This window comes from Coptis chinensis, chromosome 3, assembly GCF_015680905.1.
Source record: "Coptis chinensis isolate HL-2020 chromosome 3, ASM1568090v1, whole genome shotgun sequence".
NCBI lineage: Eukaryota > Viridiplantae > Streptophyta > Magnoliopsida > Ranunculales > Ranunculaceae > Coptis > Coptis chinensis.
Window position 1 is genome coordinate 63,359,693 of NC_141458.1, and position 17,882 is coordinate 63,377,574.

Here is a 17,882-nt window from a genome sequence, read left to right on the forward strand (position 1 = left end):
CTTGTAATCTAGCCGAAAATAAGTGAAGAAAGAAACAACTTTCAAGCAGAATTCATCATTTTTTAGGTTTTGGAGGGATCCACACTAATCGACTTATTAGGCTTTGGGCCTCCTAAATCATCTTGACTAAAAGTCTAATAATTTGGTTGACTGTTTAGTCAAGATGACTTATGAGGACCACTGTTTAGTCAAGATGACTTATGAGGACCAAAGCCTAATAAAGACCAAACCCCAAATACCGATTAGTTAGGAGGACCAAAACCTAAAAGACCCTATAATTGTTCTATCCTTCCCGCCAAACGCGTTACTTTTCTTCATTTTCCCGCCCATTTCCTTTCTCATGACAGCCCCTTGGTCAAAGTCTCACCAAGAAATTAGTAACAAAGGAGGAGATAATATGGACGTCAATCAAAGAGTTCTTCTTCCCGAAGGATTTAACCCCAGTTATCTTAAACTTTACTATGGTAATATTTTTCTATCCTCAACACACCTCTATTTCTAATCAACTCTAACTAACTCAACTGTTTCTTTCCAGGAAAGCTGTTTCCACATGCTGAAATCTTCAAATGGATGTCATATGGAAATGGTATTTTTACTTTTTTTTATTTATTTATTATGTATTTTGTTTTAATTTTTTTTTTTTTGTTTTTCTTATTATTATTATTGTAGATGGGAAGCATCCAGCGTGTGATCAGTCTTATTTTGGACGGAGGGAGTTTTCGTATACTCTAGAAAACGATATTTATATCCGTTTCCAGTCGTTTAATAGTGCAGCGCAATTGGAGAGCTCTATTAAAAACAAATGCCCTTTTAAAATTGATATTGGCCCTGTTTACAGTGTTGATGTATGCTTTCTCTAACTCTTCTCTTTTTTTTTTTTTTTTATTATTCATATTTTAATATGACTGTTGTGTTTTTGCAGCCTGCTAAACGACACGCCTATGCACAAGGCAGTGATAATGTTTTTACTCCCGTGGAGAGGGAGTTGGTTTTTGATATTGTAAGTTATCAGTTTCTTGCACAAGTGAACAGAATCTCCATGTAAAATACATTTAATTTATTTTAAATGGCCTATACAGGATATGTCAGATTATGATGATGTAAGATATTGCTGTTCTGGAGCTGATGTTTGCTTAGAATGCTGGCCACTGATGACCATTGCTATTAAAGTGATTGATACAACTCTTAGAGGTGTGAAGTTGTTTACTTAAACTTGATGAATGTGTTGATTGTAGATAGCATTTTATAATAAAATCATTTAACATGCAAACATGTGCTTCTGGAAGTCTGAAATTGGATTCGTTTTCCTGGCGTAATATTTGGCCTAATTTGATCAGCGTAAATGTCCAACCTGATTATGGTTTCTAATGACATAACCGTGTCAAAGAGGCCTTTGGAGAAGTCAATATCTACTGTCTCTCCTCTCTTTTTTGACCGTATAACCATGACACTCTTATATTCCTAGAAAACAGAAGAAAGAGAGGATCTTTTTACATGTCCTGCCGCATTGATTGTACATCTGACTTTTGGGTCCTCAGAGGTTACAATTTTAGAGTTTTAAGGTTGTGGTGCCTGGCCTTCTATATGAAATTCTCTACATGTTTTTTTTATATATATATATATAAAGTTTGTGCCATTTAATTAGAAATATATATAGAAACTTTATTTTTGGTTGTCTGTCCATTATGATTCGCAATGATAATGGACAAAACAATAACAAATCCTTATTCTAAACCTGCAATGCAGATGACTTTGGTTTTAATCATATACTCTGGGTGTATAGCGGTCGGCGTGGTGTTCATTGCTGGGTTTGTGACGGTAGAGCAAGAAGGTAATCTGAGAATTATCTGGGATAGATTTTTCCATACTTAAGTATATGTACATTTTCAAATTTTAGCTTAACCTGTGCTACTGTCTTATTCAGGTTGTCAAATGAACAAAGAGCGGCAATTACCGAGTACTTTCGTGTATATAAGGTTCTACAATGCCGCATCGTTGTTGTATAGTCATTGTCCTTTCCAAGTATCCCAATTTATTAACTCTTTTGATGATTTGTTTTTTCAGGGCAATGAAAATAGCCATAAAAAGGTTTCTCTTACCGGTCCTGCACTTCATCCTTTTCTAGTGTATGTATTACTCTATTTTTATTTTTTTCTTAAGTTGGTCACTATTATTTATTTCGTTCTCTACTTTTACCAAGTCGTATCTATGCTATGCAGAAGATCATACACGGAGGTCTTAAATAGCTTCTTTGAAGAAAAACTGCTTCCTGGCCAAAAGCTACTTGCAACTGAGGAGAGATTTGAAAAGATCCTACAATTGATTCCTGATGATGGTATGCAACTCAACGATTGTGTTAGGACAAAGGAGTGTGTTTTCCTCCTCCATTAGATAAAAACTGACATTTTGGCAGCTGTTACTGCTGAGCTTCGGGGTAAATGGTTGGAAAACCGGCGGTCCTCTATCTCCAGAGAAGACATTAATGTTTCTCGGTGGCAGCAACTGAAACATTCATTGCAGTCTGGAAAAACGAAGGTATGAACCTACACTGTCACAGGGACTTTCCATCAAAGAAAAATCATTACTCGTTGACTGAATATTGCTGAATACGTGTTGCCTCAGTTCTACAAAGCTAATTTAAAGAGGACCCAATGCACTCATTTCTTACCATATTAGGGTATCGAACTTGTCATTTGGCTATTCATAGAAAGGTCTCTGAAACAAGTACCTGATAGTTGGATAGTTGTCCTCATTCACTCTGTTGTTTGATTGGTATGCTACCGTTTTCCCTTAAGAGTTTAGTAGTCTATATACTATTAGGTGCTCAAGATCACTCTGTTGTGGTGCTTTTTCCTCTGGACCATCTATATGCCTTTATGAGGAATTTGAATGCTGTGAAAATGACCATTAAAATTAGGATTAAACTCCATCTTTTTTCTAAAACGCAATTGTCCTTTAAAAATTTTGTTTTTACTTTTTTTTTTCTAGATTGCATTTGCCACACTAACCGATCTACATATATGCTGAAACATGATTTATCGAGGTCGAATCTCATTCCTGTATCTGCTGATATCTCCGTGTTCCTTCATGATGTGTTACTACTACTACATTTGACATATTACAAAATAAAACATAATCTTGGTGTCAATGTGTTTTTATTTCTTTCGAGTTTTGAACTGACTTTTCTAAAATCTATTTTCTATTTCCCATTTGATTCTAGGGGCATGGGCTTCGTAGATGTGTCGAAGAGATTGTTTTCTCGTATACCTACCCAAGGCTTGACCTGGAGGTGTGGCGCTTTATGTTTCACAGTACTTATGTATCTACTATATTCTTCTCCTAAACTTGGTTTGGTTTCCTTTAGGTTTCAAAACACATGAATCATCTTCTTAAAGCACCATTCTGCGTACACCCTAAAACAGGTCAGACCACATTGTATTTTATTAATATGAGTTCCAAACTTTCCTGTGTATGTGTGACCTTGAAATGAGCTATTCAACTGTAAGCACAAACACGTGAGTTGGCCAGTCATGGATTCTATTTGAATTTTGTGGAAAAGCAACATGTTAATCGTTTTCACTTTGGCAACTTAATGGAAAATTCAGATCGGTATATGGTAATGGTAAAGACTTTGGCTTTCAACTTGACAGGGTGCAAATTGGGAAATAACATATTTGCTTTATAGTGTTGATCACTTATCACGAATAATAATTGTACTACTGTAGGGACACACATTACCTAGGTGAACACGGAAATAAGATGGTCAGTTCTCTTCTTGAGCCACATAAGGAATCTAAATCTACCAAGACAACAACAACAACAACAACAACTACTACTACAGCAACAGCAGCAGCAACAGCAGCAACAACAGCAACTACTGCTACTATTGCTACTGCTACTGCTACTGCTACTGCTACTGCTACTACCACTACCACTACCACTACCACTACCACTACTACTACTACTACTACTACTACTACTACTACTACTACTACTACTACTACTACTACTACCACTACCACTACTACCACTACTACCACTACTGCTGCCGCTCCCCCTAGCAACTTTGAGCTTTGAGCTTCTCTTATATTTAGCAACTTTCATAATGGTCCCTGTTTATGAATTTTTTCCACAAGGACAACATCACGGCGTGACGTTCTTCTAAGCGGATAAGGTATATTAGTGAGTAAGAAATCAAGAAAGTGGTGGACAATCGAATAAACTTAACTACTGAAGCATAGAGAGTGGGCTCGGAGACAAGTGGTTACATATAGTCTCCATTTTATTGAGATCCGGCTTTCATTGACTTGAGGCAAAATTCAAGAGAGATTTGGCTCAGTGTAGACATCAATTATCAAGGTTTAGGCTGTACCTTTTCCGGATCGACCTTATTTTGAGCTATCAAATATTGTTAAGGACACGTACGAAACCAATATTGCCATAAGGACATCTTTTCGATGATATTTAAGACGTTTACATTGAATTAGACAATGATTTTTGAAGTGTATACACAGTCTCCTTTTTTTTTAAAACCACGGATTTGGACCACAATTTCTAAAGTAGTCTACTTTGCCAAAAAAATGTATAAATTATGACGTCTAGTCTGCACAAAGTTGTTTATGTGTGGTGTACTGTACATAAAAAAAACTTCTATGAAGTCTTTATTGGCAATTTTTGGACATGCTCATTCTGCGGGAAGAACGCTGCCACATGGCAGCATTTGATTTGAAAATGCATAAAGTGATGTAAAATGACCAAAAAAAGAAAGTTGATACTCAGGGGTGAGGTGAGATTAGGCAGGTTTTGTTCCTTAATGTCATTTAGTGCTGTTTTGATGCATTGTCGGTGTGAAAATTGATATGATGAAAACTTGTATGGGAAGAAACTTTGAGGTAAAAACCTCCACAGCATCCAATATTGGAATTGCAAGTTACTAGAAGTTATAGAGAATTAGGTCAAAATATTACATTAATCTTTGAGATGCTGGTCAGGTTTGTACCCCACCAGCACTACCAGGTTACTGATCTCACTGAAAACAGGCTTGCCCATCAAAGTAAAAAAGGTAGTCTATGCATCTCCTTCTATGTAACGAATGGGGAAATAGGCTTTTCCTCAAATCCTCAAGGGGATCCGGTCTATGATGACGTTGGTGGTGATGAACACGAAGAGGGGGAATTGGAAACTTTACTAACAAAAGGGATCTCCCTATCTTATTAATAATTATTAAAAAAAAAAATGGGGGGGTGGGGGGGGGGGCGGGGTGGTTTGGATTCGGAGAGCTATGTACACTCCAAAAGTAAAGCTTTTTTGTGGGGAAAGAAAGGAGGTGGCTAAGGACCTTCCTAGAGGTTGATCCATAAAGGTATTTGAGAATACTGGGTGAAACATTTACTCTTCTTGTATGACTATTAATCGCCTTTTTTCTTCATATGCAAGTATATTATGCTCTTTTGTAACTTTTATATGTACGTTTCTAATCATTTTCTTTTTGTAGGCCGTGTTTGTGTCCCCATTGATCCTAACAAATGTGAGGAGTTTGATCCTACGACTGTCCCAACCCTTTCCACGGTAAGCACTCATTGATATGTTTTTTATTCTTTCTGTAGCTCTCCCGAACATTTTCACAAAGAGTCTATCGTATTCTTTTTATGAAATGTAAAGACTTCTGGTATCTTCTTAGTTTTTGACTTCACTATCTTCAAAATTTTACGATTGTTCAGCTAGTATTAGTTAATAACCGTGATGTTTTTGTGATAAAGTTCTATTTCTTGAAATTGCTGATTGTGACATGGTGTTACTATGCAGCTGCTTGAAGAACTTAACATGGGAGGTTTGAGCGAAGATATTGAAAATGGTACATTCGTGCTAACATTATTTTATACTATTGTTTACCTATTCGTTGACAAACTTTGATAGTTTTTGCCAAATCTCTGGTTGATCTAAAACTTCCAAACCTGTAATGTAGTGTTGAAAAAATCTTAGGAAGACTATTAGGCAATTTACTAACAATGTGCCCCCTTGCCAGATCAGGCCTCAAGCATTCAATCAGGATGCTGTTCTTTAGTATATGGTAAAAAAGAAAAGACCATGCGATAATGACAATTAGAATACTTACAGTTGTATTGACACAACTCAATACTTGGAGATATACCATTACTTGCATGTGGACAGGGTCGGGTGAATGTCGTTGGGAAACTATTATGATGTTTTAGTTTACTTCAACACTTTCCCAACAGATCCGATCCCTTCCCCCCCCCCCCCAAATCCTGAAATAATACTTGAAACTCCTCAGTGTACTGTAGACAGTATGGATTTCTCTTTGTGAACATATGATTGTTGAGGTTTGCTATATAAACTGTAATGGAATTCTTCTTACACATCTCAATGATTGCAGAATGGGACAGAACTTCTCTAGGCAAGTCAATAAGGTTTTTCAGATCCTCATTCTTGGAGCCTCTATTGAAATCTTGCAAGGTCTTTCTCATTCCCTTTTTTTACATACATATATGTGTGTGTGTTTGTTAATTTTGCTATATTATTCTGTAGCTGTTTCTCCAATTACTGAAAGAAACACGGGAATCAAATTAGCCAAAAGCGTGCGTTCATGCGCACAGGTGTGTTTTATTTGTGAGATGGGGACTGTTATTTTCCCCATCGATTCGCTTTTCATAATAAGCTTCACTAGGATTCGAACCCAGATGAAGTTCTGACAACTGACTGTTGTTTTTCTTCTTGATTTCCATTCTCCAAAATGGTCTAAATTCGGGGATTAGATATTAAAATGTTAACCTATCCACATCAAAGGATAACTATTTGCAATGCCTTGTACCAATTTTGAAGGACAAAATTCGTATCATTTTCCTTCATCCATCTTTATCCAAAGAGCTATCTCTTGAACTTTTCAATGATCAAAATTTACGTTTTCTGTAGTACATGGAGGACTTTTAGAAGTTAATGGTGGCTGTGTGGTTTAAAGTTCATTATAGTAACAATGAGGTTGGTACCTTCCTTCTAATCCACAGTCGGGTATGTTGCAGGAGGAGATAGAAAGCTCATATAGTGCGAAAGTACAGCAGTCAAAGAATTCCTTGAGTTGGTAATGGTTACAAGTGTATGCCGGAGCTCCTTTTCAGTGCCTTTGTGGTTTACTTAATTTTTTGTTTGCTTGTAGCATCAAATCTTTCTGTAAGAAACTAAGAAAGGTAAACATAGTAATTAGTACGGGATTCTACACTTGTAAATTCAGTTGCAAAACTTCTCTATTCGGTTATCCAGGGCATTGATGCCTTCAGGCCTAGTTGCTAAAAACCGGCAGAAGGAAGGGTCACAGAAGTGCATTTACCCTTCACCAGGAACTTACATTTAAAAACGCCCATCGCTTGGACACCTCCAACAATCTGGCTATTTTTTATCGTTTTTTTTAGCCCCGACATAACAAGAGCAACATTCGAGCCTTTTACTGAACTTTTTCATTTTATGTTCCGTCTACCACTCTTCTACCTTCCAGTTGCACCACCAGTGAACAAGCAAATTCCGATAACATGACTGTAGCAGGAGCAACCGTAAGTTAATGTTTCTCTACACTTATCAAACCAAAGCATTATAATTTTCATAAAAACTACAGAGAAATTGTTTTCTTCCAAACAATACGCACAGTTGGATAAATATCCTTGTACAATGAATTTATTCAAAACAATTTTCTCTATACTTTTTCTCTTAACTAATTTAACTAACAAAATGCAGCAAAATTGAAGGAACACAATTATAACCAACCTTGGGGGTAGCTAATATTCATTTTTACTGGTGATACCAGCTTGGTTTGGGACTTCTTCTGAAAGAGTAAAACAATTAGGTGTTAAATTGTCAATTTCTCTGTATGTTCAAACTTATGTGAAGTGTCAATTTTATTAATATATTATAAGCAATGATTTAATTATCAAAGTCACTTATGTGAAGTGTCAATCTAATTATCAAAAGATCAATAAATTGAAACTTTTTTTCTTTTAACAGATACATAGTTGCTTTGGAAAGATAAAATTGTTATGTAAAAAAAGGTTAATGAACTAAAGAGGCCTCCTTATTTACTACTTTGTATAGTATGGAGTGAGTTACATTGATACTAGTTTTCGAACCCATCCTACGAACGGGTGCCGTTATATGAAAATATTTTTTTTTCTTATGATTTGAAAAAAAAACATATATTTTTATTTTTTCTTTAATGTATGAGTAAAAAAAAGATATTAATATTATATTTATCTATTAACTTTTACTTATGATAGCGAAAAGACAAACTATATACTCGTAGTTGTCTATCAGCTCAAACACTTGTCTATACATACAGTTTTCGAATTTTTTTTTTTTTAGCTTAATTCAATGCATTTGCATACAATTTTCGATTTTCCATTAATTATTCTTTGAAGTTAATTCAATGCATTTGCATCCAATTTCCAGTTAATTATTCTTTGAGATTAATTTAATATATTTATATCTAATTTTCTGTTACTTATTCTTTGAGGTTAGTTCAACAAATTTTCATCCAGTTTTATGATTTATTGTTAATTATTCTTTGAGGTCAGTTAAATGCAATTTCATCAAGTTTCCAATTTTCTAGTAATTATTCTTTGAGGTTAGTTCCATGTAGTTGCAACCAATTTTTGATTTATTGTTAATTATTTTTTAGATTAATTCCTTACATTTGTATCCAGTTTCCAATTTCTCGTTAATTTGATGCATATGCATCATATTTTTAATTTCATTTTAATTATTGTTTGAGCTTAATTCGATGTAGTTGCATCCAGCTTTCGATTCCTATTAATTATTCTATGAGGTCAGTTTAATGCATTTGTATCCCGTTTTCAATTTTTCGTTAGTTCATTGTATTTGCGATTATGCATCTAGTTTCTGATTTTATGTTAGTTAATGATTCTTTGAGGTTAGCTCGATGTCATTACATCCAATTTCTGATTTTTTTTCGTTAATTATTATTTGAAGTTAGTTCGATGTATTTGCATACAGTTTTCGATTTCCCGTTAATAATTTGTTGAGGTTAGTTCTATGCATTTGTATCAAGTTTCCAATTTTCCATTAATTGTTCTTTGAGATTAGTTCAATGTATTTTTATCCAGTTTCCGATTTTTCGTTAATTATTCTTTGAGGTTAGTTCGATGTATTAGCATCCAGTTTCTGATTTACCATTAATTATTCTTTGAGGCTAGTTCAATATGTTTTTATCCATTTTTCTATTTCTCGTTAATTATTCTTTGAGGTCAGTTCCATGCATTTGCATCCAGTTTCTGATTTCCCGTTAATTATTCATTGTGTTTAGGTCAATGCATTTGCATTCATGTTCTAATTTCCCATTAATTATTTTTTTAGGTTAGTTCGTTACATTTGCATCAAATTTCTCGATTTCTCTTTAATAATTTTTTGAGGTTAGTTTGATAAATTTGTTTCAATATCCGATTTAGGTTGGTTCAATGCAGTTGCATCTAGTTTCTGATTTTATGTTAATTATTATTTGATATTAGCTTAATGCATTTGTATCCAATTTCCGATTCTCCGTGAATTATTCTTTGAAGTTAGTTCAATGCATTTGCATACAGTTGTTTGTTGTGGTGAAATTTATTAACGATATGATTGGATAAAATCCGAACTAAATTGAAGACTTGGCTGAATAAGCAACGTATTTTGCTTGACCAAGTAACTAAATTTAAAAATTGAGTTGGTTAGAAGCTTCTGTCGAATAAATAATGCATCTAACCTCTTTCAATAATATATTGTTTGAGCTTTCGATTCCTATTAATTATTATATGAGGTCAGTTCAATGCATTTGTATCCCATTTTCGATTTTTCGTTAGTTCGTTGTATTTGCGATTAGTTCGATGCATTTGTATCTAGTTTCTGATTTCATGTTAGTTAATGGTTTTTTGAGGTTAGCTCGATGTCGTTACATCCAATTTCTGATTTTTCGTTAATTATTATTTGAGGTTAGTTCGATGTATTTGCATCGGTTTGATTTCCGTTAATAATTTGTTGAGGTTAGTTTGATGCATTTGCATCCGGTTCTAATTTTCCATTAATTGTTCTTTAAGGTTAGTTCGATGTATTTTTATCCAGTTTCCGATTTTTTGTTAATTATTCTTTTAGATCAGTTCGATGTATTGGCATCCAGTTTCTGATTTACCATTAATTATTCTCTGAGGCTATTATTCTTTGAAGTTAGTTCCATGTATTTGCATCCAGTTTCTGATTTTGCGTTAATTATTCATTGTGTTTAGGTCAATGCATTTGCATTCATGTTCTAATTTCCCATTAATTATTCTTTGAGGTCAGTTCGTTACATTTGCATCAAGTTTCTCGATTTCTCTTTAATAATTCTTTGAGGTTAGTTCGATAAATTTGTTTCCGTATCTACTTTCCCGTGATTTTTCGTTATTTATTCTTTGAGGTTGGTTCAATGCAGTTGCATCTAGTTTCCAATTTTCGGTTAATTATTATTTGATATTAGCTCAATGCATTTGCATCAAGTTTCCGTTTCCCTGTTAGTATTTGAGGGTAGTTTAATGCATTTGCATCCGTTTTTTTATTTTCCGTTAATTATCTAAGATGGTGTGTAATACCTACACACCAACTTCTATTGATCCTTATGTAGTATCTTTACAAACATGACATTAAAAAAATTATACATGATTCACTTTATGGGATCATCAAAGTTTATTTAGTTTCCGATTTCTCGTTAATTATTCTTCGAGGTTTATTTTCAATGCATTTGTATCCAATTTCCGATTCTCCGTGAATTATTCTTTGAAGTTACTTTAATGCATTTGCATACAATTGTTTGTTATGGTGAAATTTATTAGAATTGGTGAAATTGATTAACGATATGATATGATTGGATAAAATCCGAACTAAATTGAAGACTCGACTGAATAAGCGACGCATTTTGCTTGTCCAAGTAAGTTAATTAAAAAATTGAGTTGGTTGGAAGCTTATGTCGAATAAATAATGCATCTAACCTCTTTCAATAATATATTGTTTGCTTTGTGTTGCTCTAAATTAAAAAATGTTTTTGATTAGAAGTTGGTTTCTACATATTAATGTTTTGGATTAAAATTGGTTTATGTCATTTTGTCTACTATAATATTGTTTAGCCTATTTTTTTTATATATAGATTACAAAGTTGATAGACACTTTATGAAATGTCCGTGTAAGATAATACATTCTTGTGATATACATAGTACATATATATAATTAATGACTCGAGATTCTATTTGATGCCTTTGTTAAGTTGTTGATTACTTCAAATTTCAAAAGCAAATCTACACGAAACTTTGGCATACACTTTTCAAAACTTGAGCATTTCTATGTCTTGAATCGAACCTACCTATGCAATGCATAAAAAGTTGCTAGTACAATTATCATGTCATATTTGCTATCGAAGCAAAAGTAATCTAAAAGTAATTTAGTGAACTATCAAGTTATACATTTTTTTATACACACACACACTCAAGAAGGATTTTAAACTTCGAAACATTAGTTGCGGGACTGAATTTCTTTAACTCACCTCCTCTTTGTAATATACTTACCCACTTTGGTTAGATGAAATCGGAAGAACCACGAAAGGCGATATATAGGTTCTTCGGACATACGATAGTTAAGACCGATTAAACATGTTGATTTGTTAATTCCTTTGATTTGTATTTGTGTTTAATTTTTTTCTGCTTGTAAACTTTTAGCCCCTAAGCCCGACTTTACATGTTGTTTTGTACTAATGTAAAATATCAAAACAAACCTTAATCCAAAAATATAATTTTGATTTAGGTACCTGTGTTTTCCTCCTCCATCTACATCCAAAAAATTTAATATGGATATGTTATCTTTGCTTGGCATTGTTATCGGGCACATTGCGGTGAGTGTTCTACCAAGTCATTGTCTTTGGAATTGTTGTGAGCGACCACATGGGCGTTGACTTACAAAATGAGGTGATATGCCATACTTTCGGTAAAATTTGGTCACATTTTGAGATTCCGTTCTTTGACCTCAAGGTTTGCAACAACTGCTATAAGACTGGCCATATAGGTGTTTCTTGCACAAATGATAATGTATACAACAATTGCGGGAATCTTGGCCACGGGTCTTGATTTGTCCGAATGAGTCATGTGGCTAGGCAAAGGCCCAAAATCTGAATCGCCCAAAATCTAGATATTAATTTTATTGGTGTTTTTGTTGACGTATTCTTGGTAGATCTTCTTGGTTGTCTTTGGACACTTGGAAGAAGCCTTAAACCTTGTAGCGATGATACCTATTGAAGTGTGGGGAGCACTCTTTGTTGCTAATCGGATCATTTGAAATCTGATTAGAGAAAAAAGAGAAAAGAACCCTGGTTGCAGCTTGATGGAAGTAAAGGATGGGATTATACATGAGTTATTTGCTGGTGACATTACGCACCCAAAGTCAAAAGAGATGAAGGAAGCATTGGATGATCTTTTACAGACATCATTTGGACTATTTAGTACGAACCTCAGAGTGTGTGAAGATTTCCACACTGTGATGTGTGGTGCGTTTATGATTATGAGGAGAGAGATTGTTGAGGGATAACATTAGGTTTCACCATTTTCATAATCGATTGTGCCACTATCTCATTAATATTTGGAAGACACTTTCTAGTATTTATATTGTTGAATGTTCAGGGCATCCACTTATTTACAATTACTCACTTCTTTTAGAAGGTCAGCAAACGAAACAATGCTATGATATGAATACCTACTCCAAAGGTGACAAATGACTTATATTTTTTTTGATATCGAACACAATATACTTGAAGTAGTAGAATTGTAAAAGTGAGCGTGCTTATATTATAAATTTAAACTAAAAATTAACTGACTCTATAGTGACAAACTTTCATAAATAAGAAGCGTTAAACCTTGGCCATTAAAAAAATACTATGTGACCAACATAATAAAGTTTTGGTATTAAAGTACTAATCCTCATGGTTTTCTTTTCTTTATTATGGAACTCTTCATGCCTTTCATTCCTTTAATTTTTTCTTCGAGATAATATATTTTATCTTTGTTGTGTTTATCATCAACCAAACAATCTAGCATAATATTTTTGAGGATGTCGAGTTGATTCTGTTTCTCTTCAACTTCTATTCTTTTCTTCATAAGTTCTTTGAAATTGAAGTCTTCAATTTCCATATCACGTTCATCCTTTATAAAGCGTATTGCATTGAAAAAGCTGCTTTGAATCCTCTGCTTTTGCTTGAGAATATGTTGGGCTTCCATCAATTTCTATAACTATGACGCGTCTTCACTGTTAAAGAATAAGTCTTTTGGTAACTTTAATGTCCAGTGCTTTTGAATCGTCCGCTCTCTAATTACGTGTTGTAGATTTGGATCTTGTTGAATGTTAAGTCCGCTTCTAGAATTTCCTTTAGCATTTTTTTTTTTTTACATAAGTCGTAATTTTCATACGCCATTATCTGCAATATACATAATAAAATGAAGTCAATAAACAATTGTAAATAATAGAGAAGAGGAAGAAAATAGGCTACCTGGTTTTTCGATATGTGTAGTTAATTTTTTTTTTTAGGTTAATAGATTATGTTTTACTAAGTGATTGGAAGTTCAATTTTAAGTAGGTTTTAGTTTTGTATTTGTCTTAAATTTTGATATTTTGGAACAGTGGGCTTCTCCTTTTTTGCAACCTCCACTTTATCAGGAGCATGGATTATGACACGTGTCGGGTATTTTAAAATTTGGATTTTGAATTTTATAGTGTGGGCACGTGCAAAACGTGTGAGGGTCGTTGTTGCATTTTGAAAGGGCATAACACCATACACACCACAATAGATGGTCAAACTTGGTAAATGAATCGTTAACTAACGATAGAGTTACCTAAAGCTAAGAAACGTAAAACTTTGGGTCCAATGCAAATACCCATATTATTGGGATTTGGGACGACCTAAAACTAAATAACCTTATTTTAACACATAATTACAGCTTTAAAAAAAAAAGTTATTAAAAGGCCTATATTAATATTTCCCCTTTCTCGTTTTCAGTTGGTGACAAAGAATGGCGATTCGTGTTTTAAGTTTTGTTTTACTATTACTGTTGGGCTTGGGCCCAACAAATTATAACTTATGTTTTAAGCGGGTACTGTATCAATTCAAATTTGAATTGGTACCTCTTTTTCCCACGCAGCTTCCTTCCAAACTAAATTGATTATAGTTGTTATTAGACACTCAAACGCAGCCACAATAGACCCCCCATTCCTCTTGTTACATTAGCTCTCATTTTATTTTTCCAAAAGAAGTAAAGATGGCTGCTTCTTCACTGGGGATTTTGTGTCTGGTGTTTTTATTCTTAGCATCAGGAGTAATGAGTGCAGCTTTAAAGAAAGCTGTTCATGTTACATTTAACAGGAACTATGTGCCCACATGGGCTTTTGATCACATTAAGTACTTCAATGGTGGTAATGAGATTCAGCTCCTCATTGACAAATACACTATGTAAGTGGTTCCTGTTCACCAAAAGTTCTTGTTCACTTAATCACTTGGGAAGTATTCCAAATTTCTTATATTTCTGCAAAATGTGAGAAATGATGTTCAAACTATCACCTCAAAACTCAAAGCATGATGAGTTAGATTTTGTGTTCTTGGGAAACAGGACAGCCCGCCCTACATTTTATAGGCGATAATGTCTTCCACGAGGAAAGGGAGATTCCGATGTAGTCTACTTAAGAAAGGTTTCACCTGAGAATGATTGCAAGGCTAGTATCTTTTTTCGCATTATTAATTTGCTTTATTGATTATAATTTCTTAATTAGTGTTTAATTTGCATTGTATGTTCTAGAAAAGTATATAATTGAGTAATGTTGAGCATTCTTTTTTGGCCTCGAGTTATTTGGTGGTACACTTGTTAGAATGTTTTTGTTGAATTGTCGCGGTTGTGTAATATACTTGTATATTATGTTATGTCAACAAAATGCAAATGATTGGAAAAGAGAGTTGCATTATTGTTGTTAGAAACACTTTGAGAAAGGGTTGCCATTAGGGAATGGTTTGGGTTTGAGTGTGGCGAGTCTTTGCCGTTGCATTTTATGCTTGATCAATGAGATTTTTTGGTGGGAGAGTGGTTTGGGGTCGAAGGGCGGCGAGTCTTTCTGCTGCTGACTTTATCCGTTAATGAGATTTTTGGTGGAAGAGTGGTTTGGGGTCTAGTGGGTTGAGTGTCTTTGCTGTGAATGAGATTTTTGGTTGGAGAGATGTTTGGGGTTTAGTGGTGCGAGTCTTCGCTGCTGCTGAATGTGAGGAATGAATGAGATTTTTTTGGTGGGGGAGGTTAACATTTCTCGATCTTGTTCATCTTTGGGTTGGATTGAAAAAGCGTTGGTTTTGGGTTATCATACTCATGTTCAGTATTTTTCGGTTTCACCTACTACTACTAATCAAGTCAATAATATTGATAATATTGGTGGTGGGTTGGTTGGTGGTCCCGTCACTTGTTCGTATCGAGGGGTTGATGATGTCTCTTTGCAGTGAGACCTTCTTCAATACCCGAGTTTCGTTTTAGGAGATTGATTGAGGCGAATCGTAGGATCGAGGGTTAGGAGGTATAAGTCTAGGGTTCCTTATGGGGTTGAGTATGACTCGAAAGTGCGGCATTTTCATCTGCAGCTTGATCCAGTGTTCAGTAGTGGTGGTGGTACTATAGTTTTCGAGGGGTTGAATGAAATGGATGGTGTGTCCCCAAAAGATAGCCTTGAAGAAGCGTTGTGGTTGAGGATTTAGGACAGGATGGAAAGGAGCAAGGGAATGGAATGGCGAATTTTGATTGCAATGTGTGTTTGGATGTGGCTAAGGAACCGGTTGTTACTTCATGTGGTCATTTGTTCTGGCGTGTTTATATCGGTGGTTGCATATTCACTGTGATCATAGGGAGTGCCCTGTGTGTAAAGGGGAGGTAACTGAAGCTGATATTACACCCATCTATGGGCGAGGCAATTCGAAAAGGAAAGTGGAAGAGAGGGGAAAGAGGTTGATTCGGTTTGTAGATACCCCCAAGACCCGTGGTCGTGAGGGTCGGAAGGTTTAAGGCAATGCGGATAAGGGGACCGCTTCTAAGGAGACCGAGGGAAGACTTAGGTTTATGAAGAAATTATGTATCTATGATTGCAAAGACCGACTTAGGGGGTTATACATATGGGGTAGGCTAACACGGGATGAGCAAAAGGTTTGTTTTAGACGACGACCTTAGGTGGATTCAAGCCAAAAACAGGTTCTTAATGTTATCAAAAGAAAATCAACGAGCGATTCTCAGTATATGTCCTAAAATAAATATTTCATTAAGTTATGATGAACTATAGATAATTCAAATTGAAAAAAAAAAAACATAAATTTGATGGATCTAACATCGTGGTAATCCTCATCCAATATAGAATTCAGCTTTGAAAAACACTACGTTAATCCTCATCCAAATCGATGAATTATTTGGGATGCTTAGGTAGTCCATATCCCAATTTGGTCCTCCTATAAGCAATGCTTCATTTATTGACTTCAAATAGGCATTTTCTTTTCTCAAGTTTTCAATATCTTGATGAAGTTGTTTTTTTCTCTAGTATTTGCTTCATGCGACTCTTCACGCGTTTAGTAATGACTTCTTTGTGGTTGGCGTCTAAAATCTCAAATTTGTATATCTGTTGTAGAAAGCGTATAAGCGTTTCTGCAGCCGCATTTTCTCGAGTCCACTTTCTTAGTTTGATCGTCCTCGGAAATAATTGGCTTATAGGATAATTCGGATTTTTGAAGATTTCTCTCATTATCGGCAAATCTATTATGACATCCGAAAGCGTGTCGGTTGTTTTCAATCTTTGATATGTAAACTGGTTCTCCCTGAATTTTTTCCTTGATTAGAATTTCTCTCAAACCGTCTTGAGTGAAATTTTGTGTTTGGTTTCATACTCCATGAGCTGCATTTTAAAAATTACATTAGTTTATATTATCCGAAATATCTGATCTCACCATTGTCAGGGCATATTGTAATTTGGTATTTTTAGAACATGTAAATTTTAGGTTTTGTTTTATTGATGGATCTTTTACTGTTCTGTAGGCTTTGTGGGAGGATACCAAATGTGTGTCAAATTGGGCTATAGTGAATAAGTGCAAGTATATATATACCACTAAACTTGGTTCCAGCATTACATAATTTTGATATAAAAACATGCATTTTGTTATACTCTATTTACACATATATACTATACCGTACCTTATACACACACACACCTTTCCCCTTTGAAATTAATTTTTAAGCATATGGATGATTTGAAAGTTGATATGTTCTCCTTTGGTCTGCTTTTATATTTCATATAATTTCATCAAAATTGTCGCGTGTTGGATTGATTAACTCAATAGCTTCAACTCGAGACTTGTCTATCCCAGTCCCCACTGATTTCACAATATTGAGAAGCTTACTTTTGAATCAAAACTCTAATTAATGAGCTTCATAGTATCTCCTTCTTCCGGATTGAATCCGGATAATAGAATCGGAGGCCCCTTGATTATGCCTCTAAATTTCTTTGGTTACGAGACTCCTAATATAAAGTCCGATTTTACCCTATCGGGCGGTGCCTTTAGGTAAGGATAGCTGAAAAAGAAAGTGATTACTCTTTTCAGCCCTGTGGCTTCTATACTCTAAGCGTAGTGATCGGTCCCGCCCATGGTAACATGAAATCCAGAGATGACTAAGAAGTTTGCATCGATGGGCCTAGAAAGAACTACAGAAGTCTAGTCTAGCTAAGAGCACTAAGCCCATCAAATGCGGTCCTCCCTGGCTTATATTCATAGGCGTTGGGAACTTTACTTCCTTAAGAGGGGGGCTCATGTG

At 34.8% G+C, this 17,882-nt stretch overlaps 1 protein-coding gene across 2 annotated transcripts; it reads left to right on the forward strand.

Annotated features, from left to right (window-relative positions):
* Positions 1 to 240: 240 nt before the first annotated feature.
* Positions 241 to 7,308, forward strand: POLA3 (DNA primase POLA3). Of its 2 annotated transcripts, XM_086602349.1 has the most exons (17): positions 241 to 464; positions 536 to 586; positions 670 to 845; positions 923 to 1,000; positions 1,080 to 1,191; positions 1,747 to 1,831; positions 1,925 to 1,976; positions 2,065 to 2,126; positions 2,220 to 2,335; positions 2,414 to 2,535; positions 3,221 to 3,289; positions 3,365 to 3,422; positions 5,495 to 5,568; positions 5,806 to 5,854; positions 6,395 to 6,474; positions 6,547 to 6,614; positions 7,038 to 7,308. In XM_086602349.1, exons 1-16 carry the CDS (start codon positions 341 to 343, stop codon positions 6,586 to 6,588), a joined length of 1,350 nt encoding a protein of 449 aa, XP_086458475.1. In that variant the 5' UTR covers positions 241 to 340; the 3' UTR covers positions 6,589 to 6,614; positions 7,038 to 7,308. The 2 variants fall into 2 exon arrangements, with proteins under 2 accessions (XP_086458475.1, XP_086458474.1); XM_086602348.1 differs by lacking the exon at positions 6,547 to 6,614.
* The last annotated feature ends 10,574 nt before the right edge of the window (positions 7,309 to 17,882 follow it).

What these genes read in the sequence shown, in the direction of transcription:
- POLA3 (XM_086602348.1), top strand. Translation starts at nt 341, where the DNA reads ATGACAGCCCCTTGGTCAAAGTCTCACCAAGAAATTAGTAACAAAGGA. An exon ending in ATGGATGTCATATGGAAATG is followed by an intron (nt 587 to 669) that starts GTATTTTTACTT and finishes TTATTATTGTAG; the next exon opens with ATGGGAAGCATCCAGCGTGT. An exon ending in GCACTTCATCCTTTTCTAGT is followed by an intron (nt 2,127 to 2,219) that starts GTATGTATTACT and finishes TATGCTATGCAG; the next exon opens with AAGATCATACACGGAGGTCT.